Consider the following 14809-nt stretch of genomic DNA (forward strand, 5'->3'; position numbering starts at 1 on the left):
TGTCATATCGTGTTTACAGAAATACATATGTATGTTTCTTCCACTGTGTGATTTGGAGGTTCCTTTTGTCTTATATGCATTAGAGATCTTTATTTGTCTGCTCATTCCTTTGTGTGAGTGGATCTTTTGCAAAAGAGTTTAAAAGAGCATAAAACAGGAGCTGGCAACTTGGGACAACACCACCATTTTCATTTTCATTCATTGATTAAGATTTTGAGAAATGTATTCCATGGACATAGATTCTTTGTTCTGTGCACAAGTAAAATGACATAAAGTTTGTGATGGAAATTTTAATTTTTAATATTAATAATGCTATCTGATATTAAAATGATCCAAAATGGGATACATTGGGAAGCTCTGGAAAGGTTTGGAAATATTTGTGTGCTTTCAGGGGCAAACTCACCTAGTGGAATTTCTATGCACACTGTGATGGATTATTTTAATTATTGGGAATGATAATATTTTAATGTGACTTTCATCCCACCTGTCAGTTGCAATCAAGGCTGCCCAGTATTCTGAAACAATCTCATTTTGCTAGGTGGCTAGTCTTGTGCAGCTTCTAGAATGCTTAGAATATTAATGCATGAAGAGGAGATTGAATGCTTTCTGTAGTTCCATAATGACAGAGTGTCTTGTTTTAATCAAAAGGCATGCAATACCAAGCTAAAGTAATGTATAATACATTAATGCCAATAATTGTTTAAGAGGAAAGATCCCTTTTGTGGGATATTATATCAGAACCATAGAAGTTGGCATTTCTTTCCCCTGTTAATACATGACAATGTATATTAATTTTTGTAGAACTTAATTTCATTCTTAGATGCTTCTTATTCTGAAGTGCTTTGAAGTTATCTGAACAAAGACCATCTGGCATTTAGGTGAGGGTTGTTGTTCCATTTATAGTAGGCTACCAAAGTAGAAAGTTATTATTGAGACAATGTATGTTGAAAGATGCATGTATTTGATTTAATATTTACTATGTTGTTCTTTATCACTTCTTGCATTTCCTCATTGTTTTGCTTATTTTGCATCATTTTCATCCTTATTCCTCAGAATGCCTATATATTTTCTCATCCTCTTTATTTTTTTGTTTTCAAATTTTCTTTGTCACCTTCTAGCTCTTACTCCAGTGGCTATGGATGCATTTCAGAGATTTCCTTAACCCCCTGAAATTGTAGCAATAATTTTCTTATAAATTCATTTATCTGGGGGACTAAGTGCTCCTTTAACTGCTTCCTAACCATGCAAATCCACTTTTTAAAATTTCCTTTTACTCAGCTATTGCGTTACCAGTGTATAGGGTTAGACTATTTCATCTTTGCTATCTCATTTGTCATTTACAAATTGCAGATCATTGAAACAACCACCAAATGAAAAATCGTCCGATATACCCACCTTAGGCCCAGCTTGCACAGTGCAGCTGTTGGTACTGCCTAGATGAAAAGCTTCACTGTACATTGGGCTGTGCATCCGCATCATCAGGTGTGGTGAATCTACACTTCCCTTCTTATCTTCCGCTTTCTCTCCAGAGGGCAAAGGTAGCTATGGCCAGTTCAAATGGTCCTGGGCACACAATTGCCTCTCTTCTCTGAAAATGGAAGTACTACTTTGCACTCACCAGAATTCCCCAGTTATTCCCATTATTCAACCAGTATAGAATATGAGAGGATGCTTCCTCATTTATTCTGAGAGACAATGAACAGCGTTATGGGCCTAACATATAGCACCACGGTGTTCATAGCTTGAGGATGTAAAACTAATCACTAGTATTTTTTAATGAGGTAAATATTCATATTTATAAACATTGAGACTATTAATTCTGGTGAGTGTGTTTGAATATCTATAAATCAGAAGCAATTGAAGAGCTGAAATTCAGATTTCCTCACACTTGCCTGCCAAGTGGCCTCAATCAGAAGTAATTTTCTCCATGAGGGCACATGGAGCTCAGTCGTGAGCCTTTTCTGAGTAGATATTATTATTTGTGTCAAATTATGTGTGGTGATTTTTCTGAAGTGGACTTCTGTGCCCACTAATCCATACACAGGAGGTTCCTTCATTCCCCCCTTCATTGGTGCTATTAATTGTACTTGTGCTTCAAGTGTCTCTTACCCTTTTAAAATGTTAGTTTATGGCCACCGATTATCTGTAAGGTTTTCCTGTTAAAGAAACATGCAATATAGAGAGTAGAGTGAGATCTGATCTTAAACCATAAATACTATGCATTTTAAAAGAAACCTTTTTCCCAGAGCCTGATTTGATGGCATAGCTAAAGAAATGGTTAGTTATTTCACATTTTAAAGTACAGTAAATTATATAAAGCTGACACTTGCTTTGGAACAAATACAAGTTGGTCACCAAATGACTTTCCTATGGCCTGTTTTAAATATTGACAATGAGATCTCATGTTCAAAAAATTTTGAACAAATGAGTTTAGTGATTTTTCACCTTTTATTTGAATTTTGATAATTCATTTTTAAACATGTGGGTGCTTCCTTTTAATTCCATGCTTGGAATTGCAAAGGAAGAGCCAACATGTAAAATAAAACAACCCTGAAATATATAATACTAAGATCTTATCAAAAACTTTGATAAATAAAAGATTATGTATATATAAATATACATATGTATCTGTGTACCTATTAAATTACTGTAACATGACTTTGAGATTTAAAAATAAATAAATGCTTTGTGTGTACATTTTTCTTTCAAATTTTCCCATGAGCATTTCAATATATTTTTTAATACAGTGATTAAATTTAAATTGATATCATACTATTGAAGCCAATTTGTCATTGAATATTGTAAATAATTATTCATTACATTCATTCTTAGTTAATCCTCTTCTAAAAAGGTACATATGCCTAGAATTTCATTTTGTGAAAGGAAAGCTATATATTACTGTTAATTAAACATGTATAATATGTATACATTCTTTTTATTATATACAGGCTTTTATAATTGAAGAGCATTCAGAAAAAAAGAATTTCTTTTTCTATTTTTCATATTTTATGTATGAAAATATCTGTTGGAGCTTTACTTTTCATTCATAAACTCAGAGTATGTATTCCAAAAGAAGTATATATTTCAAAAGAAGTATATATTGTAATTTCTGTTAAAACTGATAGTAAAAGTTACTTTACATATTGATGTAGTGTGAGTATAAATTATGTCAATAAAAATAGTAATTATTTGGCCGGGCGCGGTGGCTCAAGCCTGTAATCCCAGCACTTTGGGAGGCCGAGACGGGCGGATCACGAGGTCAGGAGATCGAGACCATCCTGGCTAACACTGTGAAACCCCGTCTCTACTAAAAATAAAATACAAAAAACTAGCCGGGCGAGGTGGCGGCGCCTGTAGTCCCAGCTACTCGGGAGGCTGAGGCAGGAGAATGGCGGGAACCCGGGAGGCGGAGCTTGCAGTGAGCTGAGATCCGGCCACTGCACTCCAGTCCGGGTGACAGAGCGAGACTCCGTCTCAAAAAAAAAAAAAAAAAAAAAAAAAAAGTAATTATTTTATTTTTGATAAGTCTATAAGACTATCTTTCTGACTTTGGGGAGGGGTCTAGTATTTTGGTTGACTTTCAGTAATTTGAGAAGAGCAACAAGAGAGTTTTCAATTTTTAAAGACTAGATCATTAAGCATCTATGAATAAATAATTATGTTAATAGGAATTAACCATTTTCTAAGTTACCTATGTTTTAAAGTTGTTTCTGAAGCAATGCATTTATAACTACCGAAGACTGGTTTACATAGTAATATATTAATTAAAAGTATTTTTAAAATCTCTTGGCTCATGCCTGTAGTCCCAGCTTCTCCAGAGGCTGAGGTGGGAGAGTCACTTAAGCCCAGGAATTTGAAACTGCAGCAAGCTGTGATTGCACCTCTGTATGCCAGCCTGGGCAACTGAGCCAGACCCTTTCTCAAAAAATAATAATAATCTTAAATGTTCACATTAACTTTTTCACTTATCAGTTGGAAACCTTATTCTAGTTAACTAACCTCCTGAACTTCATTTTTCAAATCTGCAAAATAAAAATAGTCATAACTCTCATACTTACTTCACTGGATTATTTTAAAGATCATGTAAAAAAGTGCTTTGAATAGTATTTCATTTTGTAGATATACCATAATACATCCATGTAACAACACTGCACTTGTACCCCTTAAATTATACAAATAAAAAAATAGAAAGTACTTGTTTCATGTTTCCTACATGAAACAAATGATATAGCTCATGTCTTCTTTTGATCAAATTTGTTGTTAAAATTACATTTTTTGAAAAAAAGAAATATGCTATTAATTATAACAACAAATTTGTTACATGGATGTATTATGGTATATATACAAAATGAAATACATAAATGAAATCATGTAATCTATTAATGCTAAGTTCTCATTAGACAGCATTAATAATTGAACTTATCTCTTGAAATTATCAAATGATTTAAAGATTGCAATATTTTACATTATTACTATTTTATATATTCTTTGCTTGTCTTGCTCTTTGACATAATTGTTCTAAGAGGTGAAAGATTATACATTGTAAACTTGAAACAGTTAATAAGATAAAATCTAATATGAGATGCATGACTTTTGAATGTGGTTGGCGCAGAAACAAAATCCATGGTTCTTTTAACCCTCTACCTTGAGCACACAGAATGTATAATAAAACACAATATGACCGCAGTGGAATTAGGGCATCCTCTTTTTCTTGACATTTGCTCTTTTGAAGAATGAAGGGTAAAACACATTTTTTAAAGGACGAAGAGACTCTGTAAGAAATTTTCAGTTGGATGTCCCTTCATTTAAACCCATCCGATTATTTTGTCTAGGCCAAGGTGTCATATTAATTGAGTCCTTTGACAATTACTTTTTGGGGAAACACTAGATATGATACTTATTTCTATTTATGTACATAGATATAAAAATTGTAGTATATGTACTATTTTAAATTATTTATAAGATTGCTCCTTAGGCCCTAGAAATTTCCTAGCACGTATCTAAAAAGTGAGAGTGAGAGGCTGCCTGAACCTTTGAGTATTTAGCCTGTCTGATGAGACTGCTGCCATGAGTGACAATTAGTACAAATTACCATAATTGTGTTCTTTGGGTAAAATGCCACATCACTTCTTTGGGAGCAAATGCAGTTTCTACTTATTAAAATGAGTTGGTTACTTCGATTCTTTAGAGGCAGTCAGAAATTCACAATCAGCCCAGTGGTATTCCCATGTAGTCCACTTCAGATCAGTCTGAACAACTCCAGCCCTCCCTTTCCTTTCAATAAAATAGGTCCATTAATGTAGCGCCCCTCACTCTCATTCTCTCCAAGGGAGTTGTATTTTTATTACTGAAAAAGTATCACATAAATACAAATTACATTTTTTCATTAGAAAACCACTTTTCATTTCAGAAAAAATTCAATTAATTATGAATAGGGTTATGCTTTCATCAGGGAGAGAAATATGTAATTTTTCTTCAAGCCTCAAACACATATAATGAAATCTTTTCTCAGAATCCACTCTTAAGATGGATTTTTAAAAGTATAGACTTTATTAAAATCTCAGTTCAATTAAAATGCATTCAATTACTTTAAATCTTTATTAAAATCTCAGGTAAAATTGTACAACAGTGTAAAAGAGACTTGTACTCTTTACCAGGCAGTTAATTCTAACAAATGAACATAAAGTGCACAGTTTTGCTCTTAAAGAGGGAATCAAAAAAATAAGTTTGGGGCTTGAGGTTGGGGGTGGGGAAGCAATGGAGATGCAGGTTGCTTTCTATGTTATAACTTCTGACACTGGTTTCCTTGGATCTTTCATCATAGGTCATTGTTCCTTGTGTATACGGATGTAGCATTATCTTGTGTGAGTCCCCTTGGTGGTACTACTTAGAGTATATTATTTTCCTCACCACTGTAACAAAAAAGGGCTCTATTTAAGGATTTTATTTCACTGTCTTCCTTGGATATTTTTGGTACAGTGTCCCTGATTCTTTTTCAAGGGCCGCTTGAAGATGCCATTGAAGATGAGGAAGAAGAATGTCCATCAGAGGAAACAGACATCATCTCCAAAGGAGACTTTCCATTGGAGGAAAGCTTTTCCACAGAATTTGGGCCTGAAAATCTGAGCTGTGAAGAAGTGGAATACTTTTGTAACAAAGGTAATTGTTGATGGTTCGATGTAATATGTGAGTCCACTTAAACGATTTTGTAATGTTTTAAAAAATGCATAATAGTGCTCAAACTGCTGACAGATAATTCAACTGTCTGAAAACAAGTACAGATTTTTTTAAACATAAAATTTTATTTCGAGGGACACGAGTAACTCCACTGTAATAACCAGTAATTTTTTATATTGAAACAAATATTTTCATGTTGATTGGCCAATTAACTATGCACATTCTTCATGTTATTGGCCAATTAACTGTAATATATTTAATGTTGATCATTTATTCATTCATTCTTTCAACAAGAATTTATTGAATGTTAATTGTTTGCAAGGCACTAAATTAGGCATTAAATATTAGCACTGAATGAGGCAGAGAGTTCTCAACTAAGGTTCCAGCTCATTCCTTTTGAAAACCGAATGCTTTAGGTGTTTAATGTTGACTTTCAACAGTGAGGATGGTGCTTTGGGGATATTGTCAAATAAAAAAAATACACATTCTTTCTCCATTCTAGATACTTTTTTGACACATTAACAATATAATCCAAGAAGCACTTGAGACATATCGCAAGTTATTTCCAGCCATGACTTGCAGCCAGATGGCCTTGCCAGTGACTGTGTTCTCATGGAGCATGTATACTCATTTGTTTACTTTTTTCATAAGTCAGTTTAAGGTTTCTCATGATTCTTATATATTTATTTGTATTTGATTGTTTTGCAAGTCTTTTATCTCCTCCTGCACCAATGTACAGTTTTCACAACTGTTTGGATCACTTCCTTGGTTTAGAACAGCTGCTTTTGCAGAGGGCTTGACTGGAAGTGTATGTCTTTTTCTGTATGTCTGTGTTTGTGTATGCACCATTTTTATTCAGACATGTTTGTTTCTTAGGCAGATAAATATAATAAAGTGGACTTTTTGTATGTGTGTATGTTTGAATATGTTAATCAGACTTCATAGTCTCAAATCAAGAATGCCATTGTAGCTTCTCAAAAAAATGTCAATTCGCATATCTTGGTGGTCATGTATGTATTTAATCATTAAAAGTTCCAGTATCATTTTCTCTTGTTGATGGTGTCAACAAAAAATGTCAGAAACAAAAGATGTCAGTCAGCTCCCATCCCTGTCGTCAGTAGAACCCCAGGCCCTAAAACTGTGGAAACAGAATGGCACCTGGACACATTGAAATTCAAAAAAATCTCCTTAACCATGTAGACCTCAAGATGACTTGTAGCATGGTCCTTGTCTCCTACATCGGAGATTTTTAATTGAAAATTAGAAAAGTATTAACAAAATAGGCTTTTTTTCCTAGTGTTGACTCAGATTTCAAGCCAAATTAATATTTTCCTTAGTTGCTAGAACCATTTATTGATGATATGTAGCTATGGCAATAAATCTAAGCTGGCTGGAGATGGATATTTTTTAAATTTATGTTTGAAGACATCTCCATTTTTTTTCTTATTAGGAAATACATCCTTTTGTGCATTGTAGAAGACCTACCTTATGTTGTGATATTGCAATAAAGAGAGGAACTGAGAGTTAGAAGGTGGATAAAAGAGTTAATGTATGGATTCATACCTTTTGTCAATTTAATTCATCCAGGAAGGCAGTATGATAGGTATTACTGTATGAATTGCAAATTTTGGGACGATCTCTGGTTAAGGGCTATGTTTAATGAAAGAGTAAATAACTCCAAGTTTTAAGGTAGTAATTTCCTGGCAGAAAATAGATTTATGGCAAATGCTTACATGATGATGTAACTGTGGTCTTAGGACAGTCACTCCAGCTGTACTAACCAGAGTCCTGACTCATGAAAAATAATGACAGGCCTTTAGGAACTAAGAAAAAACATTAAATTACAATTGTTCTGAACAGGATCCAGTAGATATTATTATTAATTATTTTATAAACAGTTGGAAAAATGTTTAATGTCAGATGTACGTAAAATAATACTTAGTATAGGATATAGAGACCATATTACATAATATATAACCTACATGTATTATAAGATAATTCTGTAACGTTTAGTTTGAAAGTAGAAGGTCATAATGGGTGGGAATAATAATTCTTATTTTCTTTTTTTTTTTTTTGAGACGGAGTCTCACTCTGTCGCCCAGGCTGGAGTGCAGTGGCCGGATCTCAGCTCACTGCAATCTCTGCCTCCCGGGTTTACGCCATTCTCCTGCCTCGGCCTCCCGAGTAGCTGGGACTACAGGCACCCACCACCTCGCCCAGCTAGTTTTTTTTTGTATTTTTTAGTAGAGACGGGGTTTCACTGCGTTAACCAGGATGGTCTCGATCTCCTGACCTCGTGATCCGCCCATCTCGGCCTCCCAAAGTGCTGGAATTACAGGCTTGAGCCACCGCGCCCGGCCTAATTCTTATTTTCACATGATATTTGTCAGGATAAATAGCAATATTACTATTGATAGGAAAATAATTTCATTATTTTACTCTCACAGAATGTATGACCAGAGAATTCCCACTGAAGTCAGTTGGAACTGGTACAAAGGAAAGACAACTCTTTGATAGAGTTTTCATCCCTTGAGGTCATGCAAGGAATGCTATCCATTCTTCACTTAAGGTGATTAGCTACAATGGAAAGAGAATATTTTCTTTCCGGAAAATCAGAAACTAATCTTGCTGTTGAAATTCTCAATTTTTCTCAGTGACACGTAATTATATTTTATTGCCAATTGTGAGGAAGAGGACAGATTCGCAATTAAAAGAGTAGAAGTGACCAGGTCGGTGACTCACGCCTGTAATCCTAGCACTTTGGGAGGCCAAGGCAGGTGGATCATCTGAGATCAGGAGTTTGAGACCAGCCTGGCCAACATGGCAAAACCCCATCTCTGCTAAAAATACGAAAATTAGCCGGGTGTGGTGGCGCATGCCTATAATCTCAGCTCTTGGGAGGCTGAGACAGGAGAATTGCTTGAACCCGGAAGGCGGAGGTTGCAGTGAGCTAAGATCGTGCCACCACACTCCAACCTGTGTGACAGGAGCGAGACTCCATCTCAAAAAAAGAAAAAAAAAAATACTAGAAGTATTTAACTGGTTAATAATGCCAGTGTCATTACTAGAAAAGCAAATAAGACATGTTCCTCTGAAGAAAAATATTTTTAGGCCGGGCATGATGACTGACGCCTGTAATCCCAGCACTTTGGGAGGCTGAGGCGGGAACATCACCTGAGGTCAGGAGTTTGAGACCATCCTGGCCACTGTGGCAAAACCCCATCTCTACTAAAAATACAAAAATTAACCGGGTGTGGTGGTGGTGCCTGTAGTCCCAGCTACTCGGGAGGCTGAAGCAGGGAGAATTGCTTGAACCCAGGAGGCAGTGGAGGTTACAGACAGCCGAGATTGAGCCACTGCACGCCTGCCTGGGTGACAGAGCAAGACTCCATCTCAAAAAGAAAATAATAATAATAGTAATAATAATAATAATATATTGGATTCATTAATGAAACATACTTTTTGTGCATAGTTTAAATCATTTATGACAATTTAAAAATTGTTGATACTTACTAGAAAAGGAATTGGATTATTTGGAAAGTTTCTTGGTCTAAAGGCTAACCATGATCAAAATTTACCCGTGACCTACTTACTTATGTGGGTCCCAAGCATAAATATTTTGTACATTGAATGTTTTTTTTTCTGTTAAACAAAGGATAGCTTGAAAGTTCAGATCAAAAAATGTGGCCAGAAGGTCTAAGTTCTCTAAACAAGGTATTTTGACACATTATCGGGGAGCATGCTGAGGATACACATAGAGTTACTACATATTTTTAGTCATATTTTAGCAACTGGATTTTGTATAAAACCAATCATATGTTATCATAACTTTTTTAAAGAAAAAGAAAAACTTTGTACATTTCTGAAGACATAGCTTATCATAAAGTTTCTACTTCCTTTTGAAATTGAGCATCTATATTATACAAGATATTTTCAGTGATTAACTAAAATTATAGTTCTTCAATGGCTCTTATTATTGTAATACTTTTCTCAGTTCCACACTGATATTATCTATGTTTTTGTTGAAGGGCAAGTTTTTCTACAAGTCTCAAAGTTGCGTTTACTAATATTAGTAAACTTTCTAGTCATTATAAACCATGTGATTAAGTAAAACCCAAATCACTCGTATAATGTAAGATTCCACAGAATGTCCAAGATTGTTGGTCAGAATTTTATGTTAAAGTTAATGTATAAAATTCTTAATTATATAAATCCATCTCAGAGATACCCTTGTTACAGTTGCATGCTTAAAATTTGAACCTGGCAATTCTATTGGCGTTTCCTGTGTCTCTTTTTATTTTAGATTAGTTGCATATTTCATATTCCTATTTTTCATTTCAAAGAAATGAAAATAACTGTTTATAAAAAGATGCTACTTGAAATTTACTTTGATACCTTTAGATTTTAAACATTTTAGCAAAATATAAAGCAATGCTTTCCATTTACATTGTCTTCTTTTGTTTATGAGCTTAGATTATGTGGCATCTTGCCTTACAGTATCTCTGGGAGGAAGGAAACAAGCAAGATTATTTCCTTGAATTTATAAATGATGAAGACATCAAGACTCAGTCCATAAGTGCTATATATTTCCTGTGGTACTGAATTTTTTGATTCAGTTATTTTGTCTGCCTTTCTTCTGGTTTATGTGCCCCGACATGGAAGTACATCAATGTATTTGTAGAACTAAGCAAATCAATATGAACTGAAATATATGTGGTCTGGAAAGCAACCTTGGGAGTTTAGTTATGTCACTATTGGCAAGTGGGAACACCTATATATGAGCAATTCTTGGGTAAACTCAAAGACAGTGAGTTTCAGAGTGGGGTTGGCATGGAGCAGTTCTAATTAATAATTGTAAAGTGAAATAAACATGTTTTGGGATAAATTCCAGGAGAATGTCACAAAATATGTGAACATGAAGAATCAGGTCAGTGTCACTGGATGCTAGTAGAATGTAATGCTATTTAAAAAAAGATAACTCAGGTGAGGGGGGTGAGGGATAAAAGACTACACACTGGGAACAGTGTGCACTGCTCAAGTGAGGAGTGCACCAAAATCTCAGAAATCACCACTGAAGAATTTATTCATGTAACCGAAAACCACCTGTTCCCCCAAAACCTATTGAATTACAAACAACAAAGATAACCCCCAAGAAACTACATGTACGTGAACTTTGAGTTATCTACAAAGACTCTCCAGGAAAGTTAAAGAGGGTCCTTACAAATTGTTGGCTGATGTTATGATTTTAAAACAAAGGCCAGAATGGAAAATGATGCTATCAAAGTTGCTTTGGGAAGACGAAAAATCTTTATGCCTCGTCCTTGCATCTAGAGATGGAGAACGGTCAGAGACGTACTTGGGTGCAGTTAATGCCCTAGAAAAATGAACTGAAATTAGTGCTCTTCAGTTTGGAAATATTAGGACTAAAAAGAGGGGTCGTGCTGGAAATACATAAAGTAAGGAAAGATACATGGTGTCACAATGGAAATTCTCACTGCATTCAAAAAGGGTCCACATAGTGTGCAGAAAACAAAGGTTATTTTAAAGATTCTTTAACATAAAACATGTAAAGCATACTCAAGAAAATAGAATAAAAACCTGGGTTATTCAGACTTGGATTTAATGTTAGCCCTAGAAGTAATTAATACCAATCAAAAGCAAACATACCAGATACTTAATAGGACTGTCAGAAACTTTCACTAATGTTCACTAGATCAAATTCAATACAACTCAACCCTTATATGAAGTAAGCATCTGCTTTTTGCCAGACCTTCTTCTCAGAGCTGGGATACAGCTTTAGACAAAAGTCAATCCCCACTCTCAGGAGGAGAGAGAGCGGCAATAAACAATTGAATCACATTTTATAATGTTAGGTGAGATAGAGGAACATGAGGAAAAATAAAACAGGCAAAGTTGGTAGGGCGAAATAGCGTGCACACACATGCTATTTCATAGAATGATGGGAAAGGTGAACTTTGACTACAGACTTGAGAGAAAGGAATGCGCTTCCTTTTCTGACAGTCCTATTAAGTATCTGATATGTTTGCTTTTGATTGGTATTAATTACTTCTAGGGCTAACATTAAATCCAAGTCTGAGTCAAGTCTGTAGTACCGATGAGGTTAGTGTTGTAGGAAGCCAGAAGAGGACAGCAGAGAGCTGGGGAGCAGAAGAGGCAGTGTCACACCTGTAGAACTCGCTGCTCTTGGAATCTGTTGGATTCCCACCATTATGGAAGCCTTCGGGAACAGAACTGTGGAAAGAAACTATAGTGTGTGAGCCACAGAAGAGAGTTGAGGTAAGACTGGGAGACGAGACATGGCCACGACACAGTTTGTATACGCCTGGAGAAGAAAGGCCTGCAGAAAGGAAAGGTTAAGCAGGAAATTGAAACAGGTAAAATGGGAAAGCTGTCAGGGGATACAGATAACCCCAATCAGAATTATCCCTGTAGCCAAGGACTTGATGAGACTCCATCTGTAGCTCATTAATGTGGTTTCCAGAACAGCAGTTTGGGGGTGTTTGAGGATGATATGAGTCACTTTGTTCCCTTCCACAGTAGCAGAGTTGAGTTTGTGTTTTCTGTCTTTCCACATTGTTGAATTAGAAAGATTGAGGGGCAGAGAAGTAGAACCAGTTTCGTCATTGTACTCAACTTCTTCTGCCAATAGGCTGCCAGGCTCATTGAAATGTTTCCCCCCTCCTCCCATCCTCCTTTCTTTCTGTTGGTTCCTGTAGTTTTGTGGCTTTGTTTAAAGATTAAGAAATAACAGAGGAAAAGCCATATTCCTCCTTGTTACTTGTAACAAATCTAAGTTGAGGTTATTGGCATTAATCCCTCCCTGCCCCGGTGCCTGAATGTTAAGGTAAAGCAACAAAAGTTTATCTAGAGTCTTAACGAAAAGAATTTTTTTAAACTGTATATTTATGCAGTTTTGGTTGTGGGAGTAGTAACCGTTGTTTTTCATTTGATCCCATGTCAAACATCATGGTATTTTGTTTCCTCGTTTCTTATGTTCATTTTATTATTATTTTTAGTTCAGAAAGTCTATTTCACTATATTTTATAAACCCTTTCAATGAACATGCTTTCTTTCCTTCTTGGTTATGCCTTTAATGACATGTTTTTGCCTCCTCTGATGCTTGAGTAACTGGAATCAGAATCTGCATAAGACAACTCTACCATAATCACTTTGAGTTCAATAAGGAAGGGGACCTTTACAGGCAACTTTTTTCCTTTTTTCTTAACGGGATTAAGAAGCTCAGCTCTTTAAACTCTTGCATATAACATTGACATTTCCAGGGTGTGTTTGGACCAGGGAGTTCAAAGAGAAAGAATAAAAAAGAAAAGCCAATATGACTTTGTTTTTTACCTTGCTGGAGGAACTGTTTGTGCAAATCGCCTATAAGCTTATTGACCTGAATCTTTGACTCCTTGTTTTCTCTGGATTTGGCTGGAGTGGAGACACTGATGGAGCACTGATAGGGCTGATTGAACAGCCCCCAGCTTTGCTTGGCAGGAACCTCCCTTCCCTTCTCCGCCACCTCCCCCTCCCTCCACATGACATTATTGTTCCTTGGCAGAGCCTCTGTTTTCCTGGATTCAGTACTTCTTTTTCCTGAAATTTATTTTAAAATCATTAACTTTTTCTTAGGTAAATCATCTAGCAATGCAAAATGAGAAGTAATACTTTTTAGAATGCAAACATAGAGGTTAATAGTGTCCTATAGGCCAGGTAGTGGCTCACCCTGTAATCCCAGCACTTTGGGAGGCCAAGGCTAGCAGATCACGAGGTCAGGAATTCGAGACCAGCCTGGCCAACATGGTGAAACCCCATCTCTAAAAATGCAAAAATTAGCTGGGCGCAGTGTGTGTGCCTGTAGTCCCAGCTACTCGGGAAGTTGAGGCAGGAGAATCACTTGAACATGGGAAGTGGAGGTTGCCATGAGCCGAGATCGTGCCATTGCACTCCAGCCTGGGCGACAGAGTGAGACTCCATCTCAAAAAAAAAAAAAAAAAAAAAAAATTAGTGTCCTGTAAGTGCTTTTATCTCATGAGATTGAAAAAATGTATACCTTATGACATTGTGTATCACTCTTTTATAGCCATCTTAAAAGTCCCAAAACATAGTTTTTATTTGGAATGAGACAGATTTTTTAAAAAACCACAATTGTTGGAAAAATGGGAGAGCATGTGAAGGAACTCTGTTCTTATAAGAGTAAACACTTTCTTGGTTTTGATGGAATCGGAAGGTATAAAAACTTGCTTCATGACTCAGTGTTCTGTGTAAGGATGAGATAAAGCTTTGTCTACTTACCTCATCTCTCATTTCAGATCTATCATCATAATTGCAACCAAATTAAAGTGATTAATTTTTATACAATGTTTGAAATGACCCACGGTCATTTATGTGAGTAACATATGATAATATGTACTACTGTTTAGCATATGACAAACTAAATTCCTTGTTCTTTCTGTGAGCTGACCAACAGATCTCAACTGTGCAGTCTGCTAAAGGTATTTTTGAGGCGTATTAAACTTGATAAAAAGCTCTTAATCTTCTCACATAAATGTAGATTTTCTTATTAGTATGTAAAATTTTTCACAATGCTTTTGTTATCATTTGAGAAGCA

The 14809-nt window shown here is 35.7% G+C and overlaps 1 protein-coding gene across 4 annotated transcripts in view; it reads left to right on the forward strand.

Annotated features, from left to right (window-relative positions):
* Positions 1–14809, forward strand: part of ZFPM2 (zinc finger protein, FOG family member 2) — a 489264-nt gene that overhangs the window by 88783 nt on the left and 385672 nt on the right. For 3 of the 4 annotated variants that reach the window (XM_033202439.1, XM_033202441.1, XM_033202442.1), the window contains exon 2: positions 6001–6159. The exons of the other annotated variant lie outside the window; for it this stretch is intronic. In XM_033202439.1, the coding sequence (XP_033058330.1) occupies positions 6001–6159 (159 nt within the window). The remainder of the gene's footprint in view (positions 1–6000; positions 6160–14809) is intronic. 4 annotated transcript variants of the gene reach the window in all.

The sequence above is a fragment of the Trachypithecus francoisi genome, unplaced genomic scaffold (genome assembly GCF_009764315.1).
Source record: "Trachypithecus francoisi isolate TF-2019V2 unplaced genomic scaffold, Tfra_2.0 Lachesis_group7, whole genome shotgun sequence".
NCBI lineage: Eukaryota > Metazoa > Chordata > Mammalia > Primates > Cercopithecidae > Trachypithecus > Trachypithecus francoisi.